Below are 16131 nucleotides of genomic sequence, written 5' to 3'. Positions count from 1 at the left end.
GTCGGCTACATTGCGCTCCCAGAATACCCCATTTCCGTACGGGGCAACGATACGTCAATGTAGCTCCTTCGACAGGGGATGATTCTTCCCTATCCGGGCAGTACGTGGCGGCCGTAGGTCACGAAGCTTCCGATTCACGACCTTCGGGAGGGAAGATGTACAGTGCAGACTGTTAATAAAAAGACAGGGAACAAACACAAATCAAGGCCAGATGATGAATGTGCACCGTACAGTGCCCGGAAATGCGTTTCTTCCTAGCGCTCATAACTATCTGCTGAGATTTATCTTAATTCTTTTCACTTCTTTTTTGATTACAGACGTGGACCAGCTCGGCAATAGTGATGTGGTCTTGTGTTGGTGAGGAATTGTGAGTTGAAGTTCAACGAATTACTGACGGTAAGTGGGAGGAATGGACCTCGTCGGGAAAGTGGTGCTCTTGTAAGGAAACAATAAAAGAGTGGTGTACAGATAATTAGTCCATTGCGTACGATGAGGAAATTGATGGATCAATGTTGGAGTCTGATTGTTTAGCGATCTGCTTGCTGGTAGTGCTCACTTGTGTACGATAGTGAGTTATTATGCATTAAGTATACGTATTTATCGAGAACTAGATAGCAAATTGTAGTTTATTAAGTAGATCATGGAGAAAATCCTTTTCGATTGCTTGCTTGAAGAACATTTCACGGGCAAAGGAAGCCACACGAAACTTCTATAAAAAGTTTATATTTTCGCTACAAAAGCTAGAGATTTCATATTAGGTAAAATAGCTAGTAGTGTTAGAGTTTTATTCTGTATAGCTTCTTTTACAGGTGACCAGTAGTAATAGATACTAACAAACTTTTTATGCCAAAAGAGAAGGAAAAGGTCAGGAAGCTCTTTTCATCGTAAACTGCCAAACATTATCTTGATCTCTTATTAGGTGTATATATTCATCGATTCAGTTCTTCATTTTAAATTGACAGCTTATTCTATTTGCCTTCAATAAGTGATTGATTTGACATAAAAAATTTAACACAATAATTCGTTTGTTCTATCGAAAACACGATACAAAGCTCATTCAAGCATGATTGCACGCAACTTGATTATGTTACTTACATACAGTTTGATTAACAAAATTGAGACGCTCACAATGCACGATCGTTGAACATGTCCTTCACTTAAATAGTAACTAAAAGTGTATGTAATTGTAGAACCAGTGCAGTGCGTGTCATAACACACTCCAATGGTTTTTGATAGGCCGAGCATCAAATTGATTTTTTTTTTATTAAGATTTACATATTTTCCCTAAATGTTCCTTACTTTCTGTAAGATAATACCGAAGCATGACAGCTTGTGAAATGTGCTGCTACACCACTCCATTGCATTGTAATTGCATCCTCTTCTTACATCATCTATTCTTTCCATTCATTATAGCAAAATTCTTCATTCTCAAAGCTCGAATTTGGTACGTAAGCAGTAGTTCGGATATTCTCTTTAGAAAGTGCTGGGCCCCGTAGACTTTCACCAAACAATAAGATACACAAAAAATCCTCAAAAAAAAAAACCATCGTGCTAGAAGCGTAACGCTAGCCACCATGATCGTCGGTTGCAGTACACCCTGTCCAGTGCGGTAGTTCGGTACGGGGTCCGGGAGGATGACAGAAGTCGAGACGTCTGCCGTAGCCGGTAGCTCGCCGGGTCCACGTGTCTCGTTCAATAGGGACGTACACGTGAAGCGCATCGGTTAGTGTACCCTTTTCATGTCCTTCACTCAGTGTTCCCACTGTTATTGTTTTGTTTACGTTTGTGCCCCATCATGTGCCGTTTGTCCTTTTTTTTTTGTACTGTTTTATTTTTCTCATCCTTCCATTCTATGCACTAAAACTGAGCTTTCATCGCTTCAACCTTGTTTAATGTTTAATCTTTTCTTTTGGGTTTTTGCATTCGTACTGTCACAGTTGATTAACATTGGACGGAACCGATTGACTCACCCGTTGTGCACATCGGAAAAAAAGGGAAAATGGCTTACGGAAAAACCCATCCCCAATTTCGCAAATGACACTGGCGACGTTGAATCAGCACCGCACTAATTGCACCGTACCGCAAATGCACTTAATGTTCCGCTGCACCCGATTTGCATTCTAACACTACACGCCGAGGCCGAGGTGTGTGCGTGTGTGTGATGTGTGTCAGTTAACCAACACGATAATACACTTATTAACTTACACCAAACAAACAACGGCGGGTGAAATGGATACCACACCCATATGGGCGTCAGTCGGTTGGCTGGCTGACGTTTAGAACTGGAGCGAACAGGTCGTCGCGGATGCCCACGATGGCTGGATGAGCTGTTTCCTCGTTAGATACCCGTTCGGGCTGACAAATGGCGATAAACTTTCGTAGGATTCACCTAGAAAATTGGCACGGTTCGAACGGACCATTCCATTTGCTCGCTTGGACATACACCTACACGTGAGCTTAGCTGTTACAAGCGGTAATAAAATCAGTGTCTGAAGGAAGGTTTTGTGGGGAATCTGTAGGCGGTTGGGACGGCGTTTTGTTTCCATTTCTAGGGCGTTTGACACATGGTAGAATCGATTGTGAAATTATTCTCTTCCGGATTGTTTCAAATGACAGGGTTTGTTTTTGTGAAAGAACTGTGTAAGCTTAGCTTTAGCTGAAGAGATCATACCATTTATAGGGGTTTCTCCAAATTTTCTTGGATGGAACGTCTGTAACAGCATTCTGTTCGATCTGTGACCCGAGCAATTCAGGTCTTAAGGCTCTCCAAAAAAATTATTTTAATAATAATCTCAAATAATATTCTATTACTCCGATATTATTAGTCCTCTTTACTTCTAAAAACTCTGATTCTAAAAACTTTTAAAACTATAATACATTGACCGTTCTAATTAATTGTCAAATAATTGAAACTGCAAGCTTAAAAATAAATCATTTAAAATGAGGTAATGTCATATCGATTGTATTGGCAATTAATGCGCCATTAATTGACTCATAAAAATCACCTAATGGCCTGAATATTCAAGGGCCACAGTAATGACAGTCTCACAAAGAAGCTTCTCAAACAAAGCGAAGACAAAAAAGGGAACTTGCATGTAAACGCCACTTACTACTTCCACCATGCAGCACTTTACTTCACTTTAATCAAGGCAAAAGCAACAGCAGGTGCCACCGAGACCGATTGTTTGGAGCGCGATTTGTATGCATAAATTATTTCTTTCCGCTTGCTTCGATGAGATGGCTCAAGATCGGAAGCAAACCGTGGGCGTATGCGTTTCCGAAAGTGGACCGAAACGGATGAGCTCCTACGCAGTGAACTGCTTTCGAAGTGGCTTTGAGCATTTTGCACGATAGTTGACGTTCTTGGCCGAAGAGGATGTCTGTCGTCACATGGGTCGCCATTCGGTGGGATGATTTAATTATCGCCAGTGACGAAGGGTATAAGCCAATGGTTTTGTGCGACTTTGCTGACGTTTTAAGTTTGTGAGTAGAAACGTTTGGAAAACAAACAGCTTCATTCACGTCACCAAAAAGGAAGCTTAGTGCTGGTGGACAAGTTTCTTCCGAAAACCTACATACCGTTTGAAGTGCTCATGTCATAGTTAACAACGAACACGTTTGTTTGGGACATTTTTCGCACTGACTGCCAGCTCGTCAGGCACTGTGATGATGCGAGGAAGCTTGGTCAGTTTTACCAAGTTTACTTTGCACTACCCTTTCCCACCTCAAAACCATTCCAAAGCTATGGCAGTGACCCATGGTACTTATTCATCTAAAATATTGTAATAAGCAATTTGCGGTTTGCAGCCATTTCGCTCGCAAACCTACGCGCGCCCGGGCACTTGCCACTTGCGACTATTATCGAGGTTCCTCTTTGCTGCCGGTTGGCCGGTTTGTCACACGGGTTGCGTACCGTACACCGTGGCATGATCGTTTGAAGCGTCCGAAAGTGCCACGAGCCTACCCAACCCCGCTGAGCGAAACGATCGATCGTTGGTGGCTGTGCTGGGTGCAACAAAGTTGCAATCAGTGCCGCACCGATTCCATTTATACCTGTCAGGCTGCAAATTACACGCTACGCACGGCCGTACCAACCGTTTTGCGTATCAGGTAGATTTAAAGCGTGCCGCTCGGGCCGGGAACATCTTCTAGGCATCTCTCCCGCGTACCGGGATGGCCTCGCCGGTTATAACCTTGGCCATAGGTCGTTTCTTTTTATTGGCAGCGCCCTTTCGGTCGGACGTTGTCTTTTATCTGGGCAATCTGATTCGCAGTTCATTGAAATGATTGGACAGAGGGTGTAGAATATACGAGCTATACGCTGTATGTCTTGTGGGATTGTTTAAATGTTTTAAGGATTATTTTATTGAAAAAATGTATTGCTTTAAAATTACTCTAATAAACGAACAATATATGAGAGTAATTTTTAATTTAAAATAAAATATTTAAAACATAACCATCTTTGTCTTTAATTGAAATCTTTTATTTTCATGGAGCCGAAGTGTAGGCAATAATTCGCGATTTAGATTTAGATAGCACAACTCGAGGTGTATTAATTCATCTGTTAATGGAGCAGCAAAAAAGGAAAAAAAATTGAACACACAAATATAAAGAAAAAACAAACTTTAAACTTATTATATTCACCGCAAATAGATACATTTTTCAAGCTAAATTTCCAAATAAATATAATTTAGCAATCATATTACTAATGGCAAACGCATTAGCTCAAGGACAGCGTATCGCAAAACAAAAGAGACAGCTCTTAATGCACATCAGAGACAATTATTGGCATTAACGCAAACCAATTGAAGGGTGGCAATTCTAGTTCACGCTCTATTTGCCTAAATACATAATAAACTTCGGCCTACCCACACGCCGGCCATTTAGCATCTAATGGCACAAGTCGCAAAAGAAAAGGCTTCCCTTCTTTTGACACAGCGACACGAAGAAGACATCTAAGACTAAGATAAATTGTTTGGGGATTTTGTTTTGCTTATGATTGTTGTTACCTCTACTAAACGTGTGTGTAATTCACTTATTTGTCATGGCCACTGCATACGATGTTTACAAATTTTTGCCGACCCATAAGGGGGACGTTAGATAGGTCCGTAGTGAGTGCATTGTGTACGGGGCCCAAAACCATCATTATGACGGTTGCGTGGTGTCGCGACATGCGTTAGCGAGACGGTCAGTAGCACGATTGCTGTGATCGAGTTTGGCTCAAGTGTGCTAGAGCCTGCCAGTGTGGTGACTGACCGGTTCGTGCGAGCCAACCCCGGCATGCCTCGGATTAGCGATCCTGCTGCGGTGCAAAAGTGGATTCACTTTGGCTCCACGCACGCGAAACAAACCCTCGAGCCGATCGAACTGCGAGAGGGAAGGATTTGCATAATAGCAATGCTTTATGCTAGAACAACCCGCACAACGAGCCTCTGCACAGTTGATGGAGTCCCTCACCGGAGCCGATGGGTTGTTTAAGCTGTAGCGTAATTTATTCCGTGCCGTGAGTGCCCACCGTAGTGCGCATTTCGTCGCTAGCACAGAAAGGGGTTAAGTTTTTCCATCTTGTCAGCTCAAACCGAACGACCTCAAGGGACAAAAAGGTGAGGGGGGGGGGGGGGGGGAATGGTTTCACCGAGAAAAATCTCCCCAGCACCTATGGAATGGTCGTTTCGAACCTATCGGTTCGGTTGTTCGGGTTGATTTATTTTGTTTCCCATTTAGCTTTAGTTTTTTTTTGTTCATGCCTGTTGTACTTCGCATCTGATCGCATTCCACACCGGTGGCGATGCAAGTGCAGCGTGGTTGGGTTTGTTTTTGCAGTGAAAGGCACCCGTTCGCGGTAGCAAGGTCGTCTCGTCGTAAGGGCACTCCAGGAAGTGTGGCGATCCGGAGCCCACAGACGACGGGTCTCGGGTGTCATTCAAAGCAGCGCGATCCGACGAATTCGTTCGCAATGGTGTACGATCGTAATTAGCTCGAACGCAGGATTCATCATATCGTTTCCGCGTTATTAAGCGTAGTTTGAGTTGTGGGTTTTTTGTTTGTTTTGCAGGCAGATTAATATGCTAGGAGCTTTTTTGTGGGATTGTATACAATAATGCTGATTAACGATATTATATTCCAATTTATGGATTCATCGTCAAGGCAGCTCCTTTAGGAGGTATAAATCACTACAGCTGATCGTTGATCATTATGTCTGATTACATTTAAAATGTGCCAATAAAGATACAGCAAGCTTTTTGTATTTTTTCCCGAGTAAGACAAGCTACAGTTCTTTGAGAAAGTCTTTGATTGTGATTGCTTCTAACACCTCAAGATTGAAGAGTAGACAGTCAGGTTAATCTTTTTGGTGTAGGTCTTTGATGGAAGTGAAGAAAGCTGTTGGTAACCTTAGAATTTTGAATTTCCATCCAGGTAGTCCAGGTCCATGGTAGTTTGTAATAAATATGACTTTTTATAACAAATTATGAATACTTACTCAACACTTCGCTTTTTCGGGGTTCCCATCGCTCTGAAAAGGTTATAAATTTTTCAATTTAAATTTAATATGGTCTTATGACTAGGCTTTTCTCGTTGCTTGTAGTGGTGTAGCCTTTTACGCTTACAGTAGTGTGTTCGAATGGTTCCGGATCTGTATCTTGGCTCCTATTTTTATTCAGTAGCAGTAGCTCCCCAGCTTCCCTAGCTTAACTCTAACACAAAAGCCTCAGTTACAACGAATCCCTTGATTTGCTTTATCATTGCAGGCCCCCGCCTCGAGGGTCCCCGTAGCTCCCCGGCGAACGGCACCGTTCGCAAGGAACTACCAGAAAATCTCTCACAGGAAGCGTTACGCCGGGAAGCCGAATTTGTTCTTGCCCAGGCAGATAAGATCGATCGTTCGCGTGCGAACGGCACTGGGGCGACACCTTCCAGCGCCGATCCACTCGGTGCGGCACGGTTCAACTCACTTCCATCGCGCTCCAAGTCACGCACGAAAAAGGTCACCCGGTCGTCGAGTGACGCCGCTTCCAAAAAGCCCACTGCCAAGAGTCTACTGAATCTATTCGGTCGCAAGCAGGCGGATGAGCATGGTGCAGTAAAGGTACCGCTGTCCGCCGCCAATCAAGCACCCTCGAGCAGAAGCACCCTTGGACGGAGTAAAAGTGATGTTGGTAGTTCGAGCACGACTCGGAACGGCTCTTTGGTGAAGCAGCGTAAAGTACCGCGCCGGGCAACGCAGGAACTGGGTGATCTAAGGTCGATTATCGGCAAAAAGAATGACCCACTGACGCCGATCATCGAAGCATCACCGCTCGAGTACACGCAACAGACCGATCCGCTGACGGCGTACGTACGCCGGGGGCGTGCCGTTTCCGAGGAGCCTAAATCGTCGTCGAGAGCAGTACCGAAACCGGGCGTTATGGAAACGATCACCCTGCTGCGCTCGTCTAACACTGCCAAGTCACAGGAAGCACTGCACAGCTCACAGCTACCACCTGAGAAGCCTCACCTTACCAAGGGCGTTACGGTGGAAAACATTGTCAAACGGTTGTCCAGCGAACGGCACACATCACCACCACCGGCACAGATCGTTGGCGGTGGGTTTTCGTACACTCGTGGTCCAGGTGAACCGATCGTATACGCGCAAGTCGTTTCAAACGAAGCGAACAAATCGAAACATACCGTAAAGCATCAGCACTACCCTTCTACCGAGGACGAAGATCCTGCTGGCCCAACCATGTGGACATCCACGGACAGTAAGATGAGACCGACGGGTAGCTTTCTGGACACTACTCAACGTCCTAGCCCTCCCCTGCCGAAGTATCGTTTGGACGAGGCAGATCATTCGCCACTCTCGATCAATGGGATTCGTCGCAAGCAGCACACGAACAGCGACGAGGACGAAGGACTCGGAATTGACTATTCGCGACAGCAGCAACGCTACAAATCATCCGCTTATGTGCACACATCGAGCAGTACCACCCAGAACACTTCCCGAACGTCACCCAAATCATTCCACACCAACTCGGACGAAGATCCGCCGATTGCTCCCAGTGTCGTGCGGCTAACACCGGCGGAGAAGACTTTCTCCAACAGCTACAGTGTCCATTACCGTGGCCAAGCGGACGGGAAGGAACATCTACCGGAGTTTCATGAGCTTAGCCAACGGCGCGAAATTCTCGAGTCTCGCATAAGATCACGCATTGGATCGCGCGATTTGCTCGATCGGGCGTCACCGGAAAGGAGTGTACCGGTGCCGATAAAGCTTACGTCCGGAGCACACCGGACAGCCAGTAGTAGCAGCAGTACGAGCAAGTATCGCACGACAACGGAACGTCGTTCGGTAGATCGTGTTCTCGATCGGCACGAATCTCCGGTGCGAAGGAGTACACTGTCACCAACACCTACCAAATTCCGTGAGTCATCACAGGATCGTACCGCGGTACCGAGAAGAAACTCCCGTGGGTATGTGGAGACGTTTGTCACTAAGACGGTAGTGAATCGAGATGGAAAACCAGTATCGGAGGAATATGTCGAGCGGTACAAGTATCCGGGAGACAATGTGGAAGCGGTAACAAGCTCCAGAACGGTGTACGATCGTGAAGGATCTGCTGGTCGTACGGAGATCCAGCGATTCAATCGGTACGTTCCGGAGCAGGGTATGTCCAGCAGTTACACCGGGCGGAACACGATCGATAAGGGTGATTCGGGCATTGAAAACGATTTCCGGAAGGATTCGTTCAATCAGGAGTTCATCTCGGGGTAAGAAGTGCCACAATGTTCGCTCTGTGTGTTAGTTATTGACTGACTCTTCTGACGTTGCTTTACAGGACGAAGTTTACACTGACGGAAAACATACGCACCTGCGAAGACTTCCTGCGAATGGAGCGAACGCACACGAACAGCTGCATGCGCAAGTCGAGAAAAGCGTACGTGTACCGTGAACGGAGCATCGATGATGGATCGCGCTACGATCCACGTTTGGATGAGATATCGGCTAGTCGCAGCTACACGCGCGATACGTTGAAACCTTCTCTGAAGGTTGAAAAGAAACCCGGTAGTCTTGCCAAGGTGAGTGATGAAGATGTCTACACATAAATGATGACCACCACGGGCTAATCATTTTCCTTCCGCAGGTCAAGCAGTTCGTTAGCTCTACCAGAAAGAAGCTGGTTCGCATGGGACAGGATGGTTCGGATAAGCGAGAGCACTCCCGTGCCGGAAGTCTCCGTTCGGACAGTGCCGACGGATCACGCATACCGGATATAGCCACTCGCCGACGGCTCTCAACACCGAAATCCAGTCCATCGTCCGCTAAGCGATCGCTCTCGTTCAAGAGCTCAAAACTGTCAGCATCCTCTCCACCAGACGCCAGCCAGAAGCAGGCGTCCTCCCGTTCGGATTGGTTCAAATCGTTCGATCGATTGTCACGTAAAAAGTCTAGCTCGAAACCGAACCTCACCACGGACACGAAAACGCCACCACCAGCGAAGCAGGCGAAAAGCTTACGCTTCTTCGGCGACACCGATACGGAATATGGCGATCAGAATGTGTCCTCGTACAGATCGGCACGGTAGGTGTTGTTATGGGTGGGGGGTTTGGTGCAGAAAAAAACTTCTACTATCTTTTCTTTACCGCAGGAGTAATCTCTCGAAAACGGACAAGAAATATCGCAGTGCGTACGATCTGGACACGGCCCCGAAGATGCGCGATACAGCTCGCAATCGATCGTCCTCGTTGCACAACCTGGACGAGGAGGATGAGCTGAGCCTGCGGGTAAGCTTTTCCTCTGTTTGAACCATTCCGCAATCACTTACTATTTTATTTATTGCTCAGGGCAAAGATTATCGCTCGGAGGAACATTCGAGCACTTTCTACCGAGCGAGATCGCCATCACCGTCGGATTATCGGCAGGATAGGACCACTGCGCGTGACTACACGCCGGAACGTGTAGCCCGGAAGACATATCAGCATCATCGATCACGGGAAAACAATGTCGATCTGATGGATAGTGAACGATCGGAGACACCGCTCCATCATCGTCCCGGCAGTCGTAGTCGCGGTGAGCACAAAAAGCCACCCTCAGGTCCACAGAAGCCCGCACGTGCCTTCGAACGTCGGGATAGTTTGAATAGGTAAGTCGATGGGGTGGAATCCTAGAGAGCAATGGAGGCACCTAATATCCCACATTTTTTTGTACTCTGCAGGGACATTGATCGCATTCTGGACAGCTCTGGGACGGAAGGTGAATCTAGTCAACAAAGCCAGCGCAGTGTAGTATTCTTGCATGCTACAACCGGTAAGTTCTACGCAGTGTCCTATTCGATTACACAAAAGAAAAAACCATTAAACGTCTCCTCCAAAATTTTCTCCAACAGTGGGTGATATACCGCACCCGCAAATAGCGAATGCACGCCGTCGGGCGTACTCCCGCGAGTCGCTCAACAACTCGATCGCCTCCTCGAAGAAGGTACAACCGATGACGCGTACCGTATCGCGTTCAATATCGGTGCTAGCACCGTGGAAGCCGAAAAACATTCGCGAAGGTTACGAAATCGATTACCACAAAGACCAGCACCAGGCGAAACCGATCTCAACCCTACCGCGCTCCGGTGCGACAAGCCGTCAGTCCACTGCCGGTAGCCAGTCCACGCTCAGCCGGTCCAAGCATCGGTCGCAATCGGGGCGCGATGATCCGGACTCGGATAAGAGCTCCTCGTTTGAGCAATCGCGACGGCTCAGTGCTGACCAGCAGCGTCGCCCGAGTGGATCACGAGAGGCAGGTGGACTAGGGACACCGTACGCATCTACCACGCTACCCAGCTCACGGCGAGTGAAGGACTCGATCGCACAGTATCCTTCACGCACCACCGCTAGCGGGTCTACCTTGAAGTATCGCCGATAAGAAGCAGCGGAAGTTTTGCACGCCGGTTAACACGTAGACTGCAGTAAAGAAAAAGCAACATGCGTACTAATTAATTCAATGTAGCAATGTAAGCAAGCGGAGTTTTAAGAAATGCTATCTTGAGGAGGGTATTTCGATGATAAAAATAAAAATTAATCAACTACACCCCGGAGACAATCCCATCGATCCCATCGGTTGGGATGAAACCGGATCGAAGAAAGTAAAATTGAATTTTCCCTCCTTCGCTCCATTGTAACAAAACTGAAACCATGCTTAACAAAGTGTCGAGCCTACACACTTACGACTGACGGCAAACGATGGTGACGAATCGAAACGAATGCTGACTTTTATTTTAACATGCGTGTCGTACAGATATCCCCAATAATCTAATAATAAAGAGACATTGAACTACCGGAATAATAAAGCATGTGTTCGCGGGTTTGTTGGATGAGAAAGAAAGTTGATTCAGGGTGATTATTTTCGACCTGAAACCTGAGCTTGAATTTCAACCTGAACGACCTTCTAGGTCATGCCAGTCATCTCATGGCTTACTAGACTTGCTGTTATAACGTAGTTGGATTGTCAATCAGTCAGTCAGTCAGACGAGATTTGAACTGCTGTCCTGTCGTTTGAAGATCGGCGCCGTTGTTGCCGCATCACTGGGCCACCCTATGCTAATTATTTTTTTTTCTTTCTTTGAGGAGCAGCCCGATCGTATTGCTACCCTATGCTGATGATATTTCAGGAAAAAAGCATTCGGAATATTGTAACCAAAAGATGGTTAGGAAATTTCGTAATAATGATGGTTGTAACGGACATTTTAAATGAGGTTAAATTTCGAAAGTTTATTGATGTTCGAAACAGGGGTTCGAACGTAATCGATTTGACATCTCTGGTATTTTATGTTATTGTTTACATTTCTCGTCGTGTGCAACAGATTCGCGCTTTGGACGCTGTTTTGTATAAAAAAGTCTTAGTCTTTTCCTATTTTATCATTCCATCATTAGTTCTACACACATGAAAGGTAATTCTTAACTAATGTGCAAAACAATTTCGTTCAGAAGAGTTGATTTGTGTGAAGAATCTTCTCTTTGTGAAACATTTTTTTCTGTGCGGTCCGTCTAACATTTCTTTGTAAATTTAAATGTTTCCAGAGAAAAAACGTGCATTTTGAGAGTCCGGAATATCGAAACCAAATGAATACATTGTAAAGATACAGCATTATGGATTCTCCTGAGAAGCTTGCCGGACCAGCAGCAGACTTCATACCGGTTTCTGTTGACATGTACGCGGTGCTTAGCATTTTACTCGTCGCGCTGATGTGGGGTGCAACGAACCCTTTCCTAAAGCGGGGAAGCATCGGATACAACGAGCTAAAGGCAAACAGCAAATTGGGCCAGCTATGGCTGGAAGTACGATTTCTCATCTCTCGTTGGCAGGTAACGTATAGCGAATGTTTCGTTAACGCATTACTTATTATCGAGTGAATAAGTTAATTTATTTTAAATTCGCTTTCAGTATTTGCTTCCATTGCTCATCAACCAACTAGGCAGCGTGGTGTATGTTTTAACTCTGCAAAGAACAGAACTGTCGCTAACCGTACCGATGGCCAACTCGTTAACGTTCGTTTTTACGGCCATCACTGCTAGATTGCTGGGCGAACGACAATCGGGCTGGAGTAAGTAAACTCGTTTATCATCTACCTTGCGATCTCTTTTTTATTGAACTATTTGTCGAACGATTCATTATAGAAATCTATTGTGGAATGGCACTAGTCATACTGGGAACTGTTATCTGTGGCATCGATAAAGTACTGTGATGGAATGTTTGAGCTGTTTGTAAAATATATGTTTAAGAAAAAAAGATTTATCTTTCGTGTTAAGAAATTAAAAATTATTCCTTTTAGAAAATTGTGTCTGCCTGGTATCCGGTATATGAATGAGCGCAGATACCCGTCAGAATATCTCCCTGCATACTGTAGATCATGTGATTTGTTCCTTGAGAAAACTGTTCCGCTTTGTTGTTCTTTTGAATTCTATTCAACGTTGTTTCATATCTAAAGAAGATTACAAAAACTAATATGATTCATCTCACATTCCGATGTGAAATCCTTTCTCTTCCCTTAAAAGTGTTCGAATTGAAAAAAAAGCTTCTTCCCGCTAATGCAGTTATTATTTTGCTATGCTGCGAGCATAAATTAAACGTTACCCTGACCCAATTATGAAGACAGCCGACCTAGATTGGCTCTTGGGCATTGTTTTCCATGGCTCGTGACCGACAAAGAAGGTTGGCGCTTGTGCTTGTGGCCAACCAAACATTGGCATGCAATAATTCTAGTGCGCGACGTGGGTGATCTTTTTCTACTTTTTAATTGCTTTCCCATAGACAATACAAGCAAAACGTACAAATAAAAAAAAACTCAAAGGGCTTACCACCAGATAGATAAGGAAGTATAAATGTTCATACAATCAGAATCGAGGTTTATAGCAGAACATCAACTGCATCGATGAAAAGACGCAAAAGTTTTCTGGTTTTACCCCCTTTTCCTGCTCGTGCTGGTGTGCTGCTGCGAGGGGCGAAAAACTATTCATTGCCAGTCGCAACGGCGTTTTGGCAAGCCCGGGCAAATCCGTTTCCATTGGTTTTGGGAATGGTGAAACCACCCTGCTTTTGCATTGCACGTCGTGAAAGTGGTCATGAATAAGAAATTGCATTTGGTGTGGTTTGGCTGGGGTTCCAGAGAGTGGGAGCGAGCGGGTTCTGGGATGCTTGCAGATATATTTCAAACTTTGTCAGTCGGTACACCAGTCGGAGCTGAGATAGTGTCGGAATGATGGTGGTTAACGAGCACGATAAGCCGCTAAGGATGAAGTCGTTTACAGTCGGAGCTATTTATCATAATCGTAGGCACGCCCCCGGTAGAATAGGAAGTGGGTTCGTCGATGTCCATGCATGCAATGTATGTTTTATTCATGGTTCGTGCAAAATTGTGTGGCCGGATGCATTTGCTTAGAAGGATTACGAATGGAGGAATAATTTTTAGGAAGATTTTGGAACATCCAACCAAATTAAGACGATTAATGTGTGGTTCAAAACAATTATGTCGCGACTAGTAAAAATCTTTCGTTAAAAATAGTAGATTTCCCTTTTTTCAATTACTTCGATTTAAGATATGTTCCACCTTCAATGCGGAAAATTGTTTGGATTTCAATCGAAAGTCCGTAACACTCACACAATCTCGAACGTATCGAAACGACCGCATACCGATGATTCCTGCCGAAAGCATCGCACCTGTGAAAAGTTCCAACCACCCGACCCGATTCTGTGCTCCGTATGTACTGTTTCTCTTTTTTCTGCAGAAGTTATGCGTTACCGTACGTTACGCTATTCACGACACGTTCTATCCTGTGCTACTGTTGTGTGTTGGTCAAATTCAACCGTTCTGCGTCTTCGCATCATCACGTTGCGCTTGTTATGAATGAATTCGCCACCGATCCAGCGAAAACCCCCGAAGCTAGGCAAAGCGCTTTACATCTGGCAAGGATTTGTGCAAAGCTGTGTGTGTTCGTGTTCGTGGAGCATTGTGTTGCTACCTGTATTGGTGCGGTTTGTTGACGACCGTGAAAAGCAGCTTTTCCCGCATGGGAAAACACGCGAGAACCTTCGTGTGTATGTGTGTTTGTGGCCCTTCTCGCAATGGAAACAGATGGTAAAAGGCACCGCATGAAAAGCCGAACCATTGTGCACGACAACAAATTCTCGTTTGCAGACGCCACCTAGCAGCAGTGGGTGGCAAAACTTTCCCCCATTCGGATAGTGTCGGAAGCTTTCGGCACGTGGTCGGAAAATGTCGCACTGTCCCGCTTGCACGAACGAGCTTCTCGTCAGCACGCCAGCACGGATGTTATTAATACGCGCCGTTCGATGCGGACACATTTCACAGCGAGTTGAGACACCGAGCGATTCGGACAGCAGCTAAAACGCAAAATCCCGTCACCCTCATCGTCGTGAGGGACGTGATTTACTTCCTCTTTATTTGTGTGTAAGAGCTTGTGTGTGTGTGTGTGTGTGGGTCCGTTTTGGTAAGTTTCGTTCCATGTTTCGTTCCGCCGTTGCGCCAGTGAGACACAACATTATTGTTTACCAGTTGAGTAGTATCAGTGTCTGGTGAACGCGGTGTACGGTACGGTGTTTCGGTACGTGCACCCTGGTGGGTGTGGGTCAGTGACGACACGGCAGTGATTGTGGTAATTCCAGCATCATCAGCAAAATCAGCCACCAACAACAGGCAAGCCCTGTTGTAAGGACAGCCCAAGTAAGTGTGTTATCCCTGTCGACTCCTCCCCTGCCTGAAAGTGTCAATCATTATGTCGAAAAAAGGGTTGTGTTTGGGCCACCTACTAACACACGGACGCCCGTCGTCCCACGTACGGTTCGTTCTTCGCATCCACATTATAATCGTAATCGTTATCGTTATTATTATCACACAACCACTCACCCGACCATCCGGTTGAACCGGCGACCGTTGGGGACGTCTCCTTGGTCTACAGGTTGTTTTGCTGTTGCTGTAGCAGCCAGGGAAGTACGTACGTACCTACAACACCACTACCAAGACTAGGGACGCCCAAGTTAGGTTTAATGGCGACGGAACTGTTTCCAGGCTTAATTGTTGGCGTTTTGTTTTTATCCTGCCTACCTGGTAAAGATCTCGGCCGGTCGGGAGTGAGGATTTGTCATTTTTTGTACTGTTTAATCGATGAACTACTCGCTGTACTTCGGAAGGTTGCGACAAAAGGTGTTTCTCACTTGCTAAGTTATATTATTTGTACAAAGGACAATGGCAGTGAAGTTAGCGGAATAATGCAATTGAAACGGGAATGATCGTGACATGAGAAAATAATGTTCACCACTGCACAAAATCGGGATAGCTGACAAGGAAGAATATTTGAAGATATATTAATATGTTTAAAATTAGGCATTAGGTTCTTCAATATGTTTAAACGCATTTACATTAATAAGTTTTCACCCTTTTTCACATCAATGATCAATGACGTTCTGTAGTACTTAAAAAAAATTGTTAAGTATTTCAAAATTAATATTTCTTTTATTTAAATTTGGGATTCAGAGTCCAATCCATCACGATCAAATTTTGCAATAGAATTGCACAATCTAATGAATCGGTCCAATGCCTTTAACATCTGCGCCTCAAACAGGAAGAATAAATAGCTTTGGTGTTCCCT

The 16131-nt window shown here is 45.3% G+C and overlaps 2 protein-coding genes across 2 annotated transcripts; both read left to right on the top strand.

The window, feature by feature from the left end:
- Positions 1-1634: 1634 nt before the first annotated feature.
- On the top strand, positions 1635-10924 carry LOC126567800 (uncharacterized). Its single transcript, XM_050224101.1, has 8 exons — positions 1635-1722; positions 6750-8748; positions 8817-9057; positions 9123-9559; positions 9627-9762; positions 9823-10121; positions 10194-10285; positions 10365-10924. Exons 1-8 carry the CDS (start codon positions 1635-1637, stop codon positions 10889-10891), a joined length of 3819 nt encoding a protein of 1272 aa, XP_050080058.1. The 3' UTR covers positions 10892-10924.
- Positions 10925-12112: 1188 nt separating this feature from the next.
- LOC126568571 (transmembrane protein 234 homolog) lies at positions 12113-12754 on the top strand. Its single transcript, XM_050225069.1, has 3 exons — positions 12113-12330; positions 12410-12569; positions 12643-12754. Exons 1-3 carry the CDS (start codon positions 12115-12117, stop codon positions 12708-12710), a joined length of 444 nt encoding a protein of 147 aa, XP_050081026.1. The 5' UTR covers positions 12113-12114; the 3' UTR covers positions 12711-12754.
- The last annotated feature ends 3377 nt before the right edge of the window (positions 12755-16131 follow it).

This window comes from Anopheles maculipalpis, chromosome 2RL (genome assembly GCF_943734695.1).
Source record: "Anopheles maculipalpis chromosome 2RL, idAnoMacuDA_375_x, whole genome shotgun sequence".
Lineage (NCBI taxonomy): Eukaryota > Metazoa > Arthropoda > Insecta > Diptera > Culicidae > Anopheles > Anopheles maculipalpis.
Note: the sequence above shows the minus strand (reverse complement) of the source record. Positions and strands in the feature narration are given on the sequence as shown.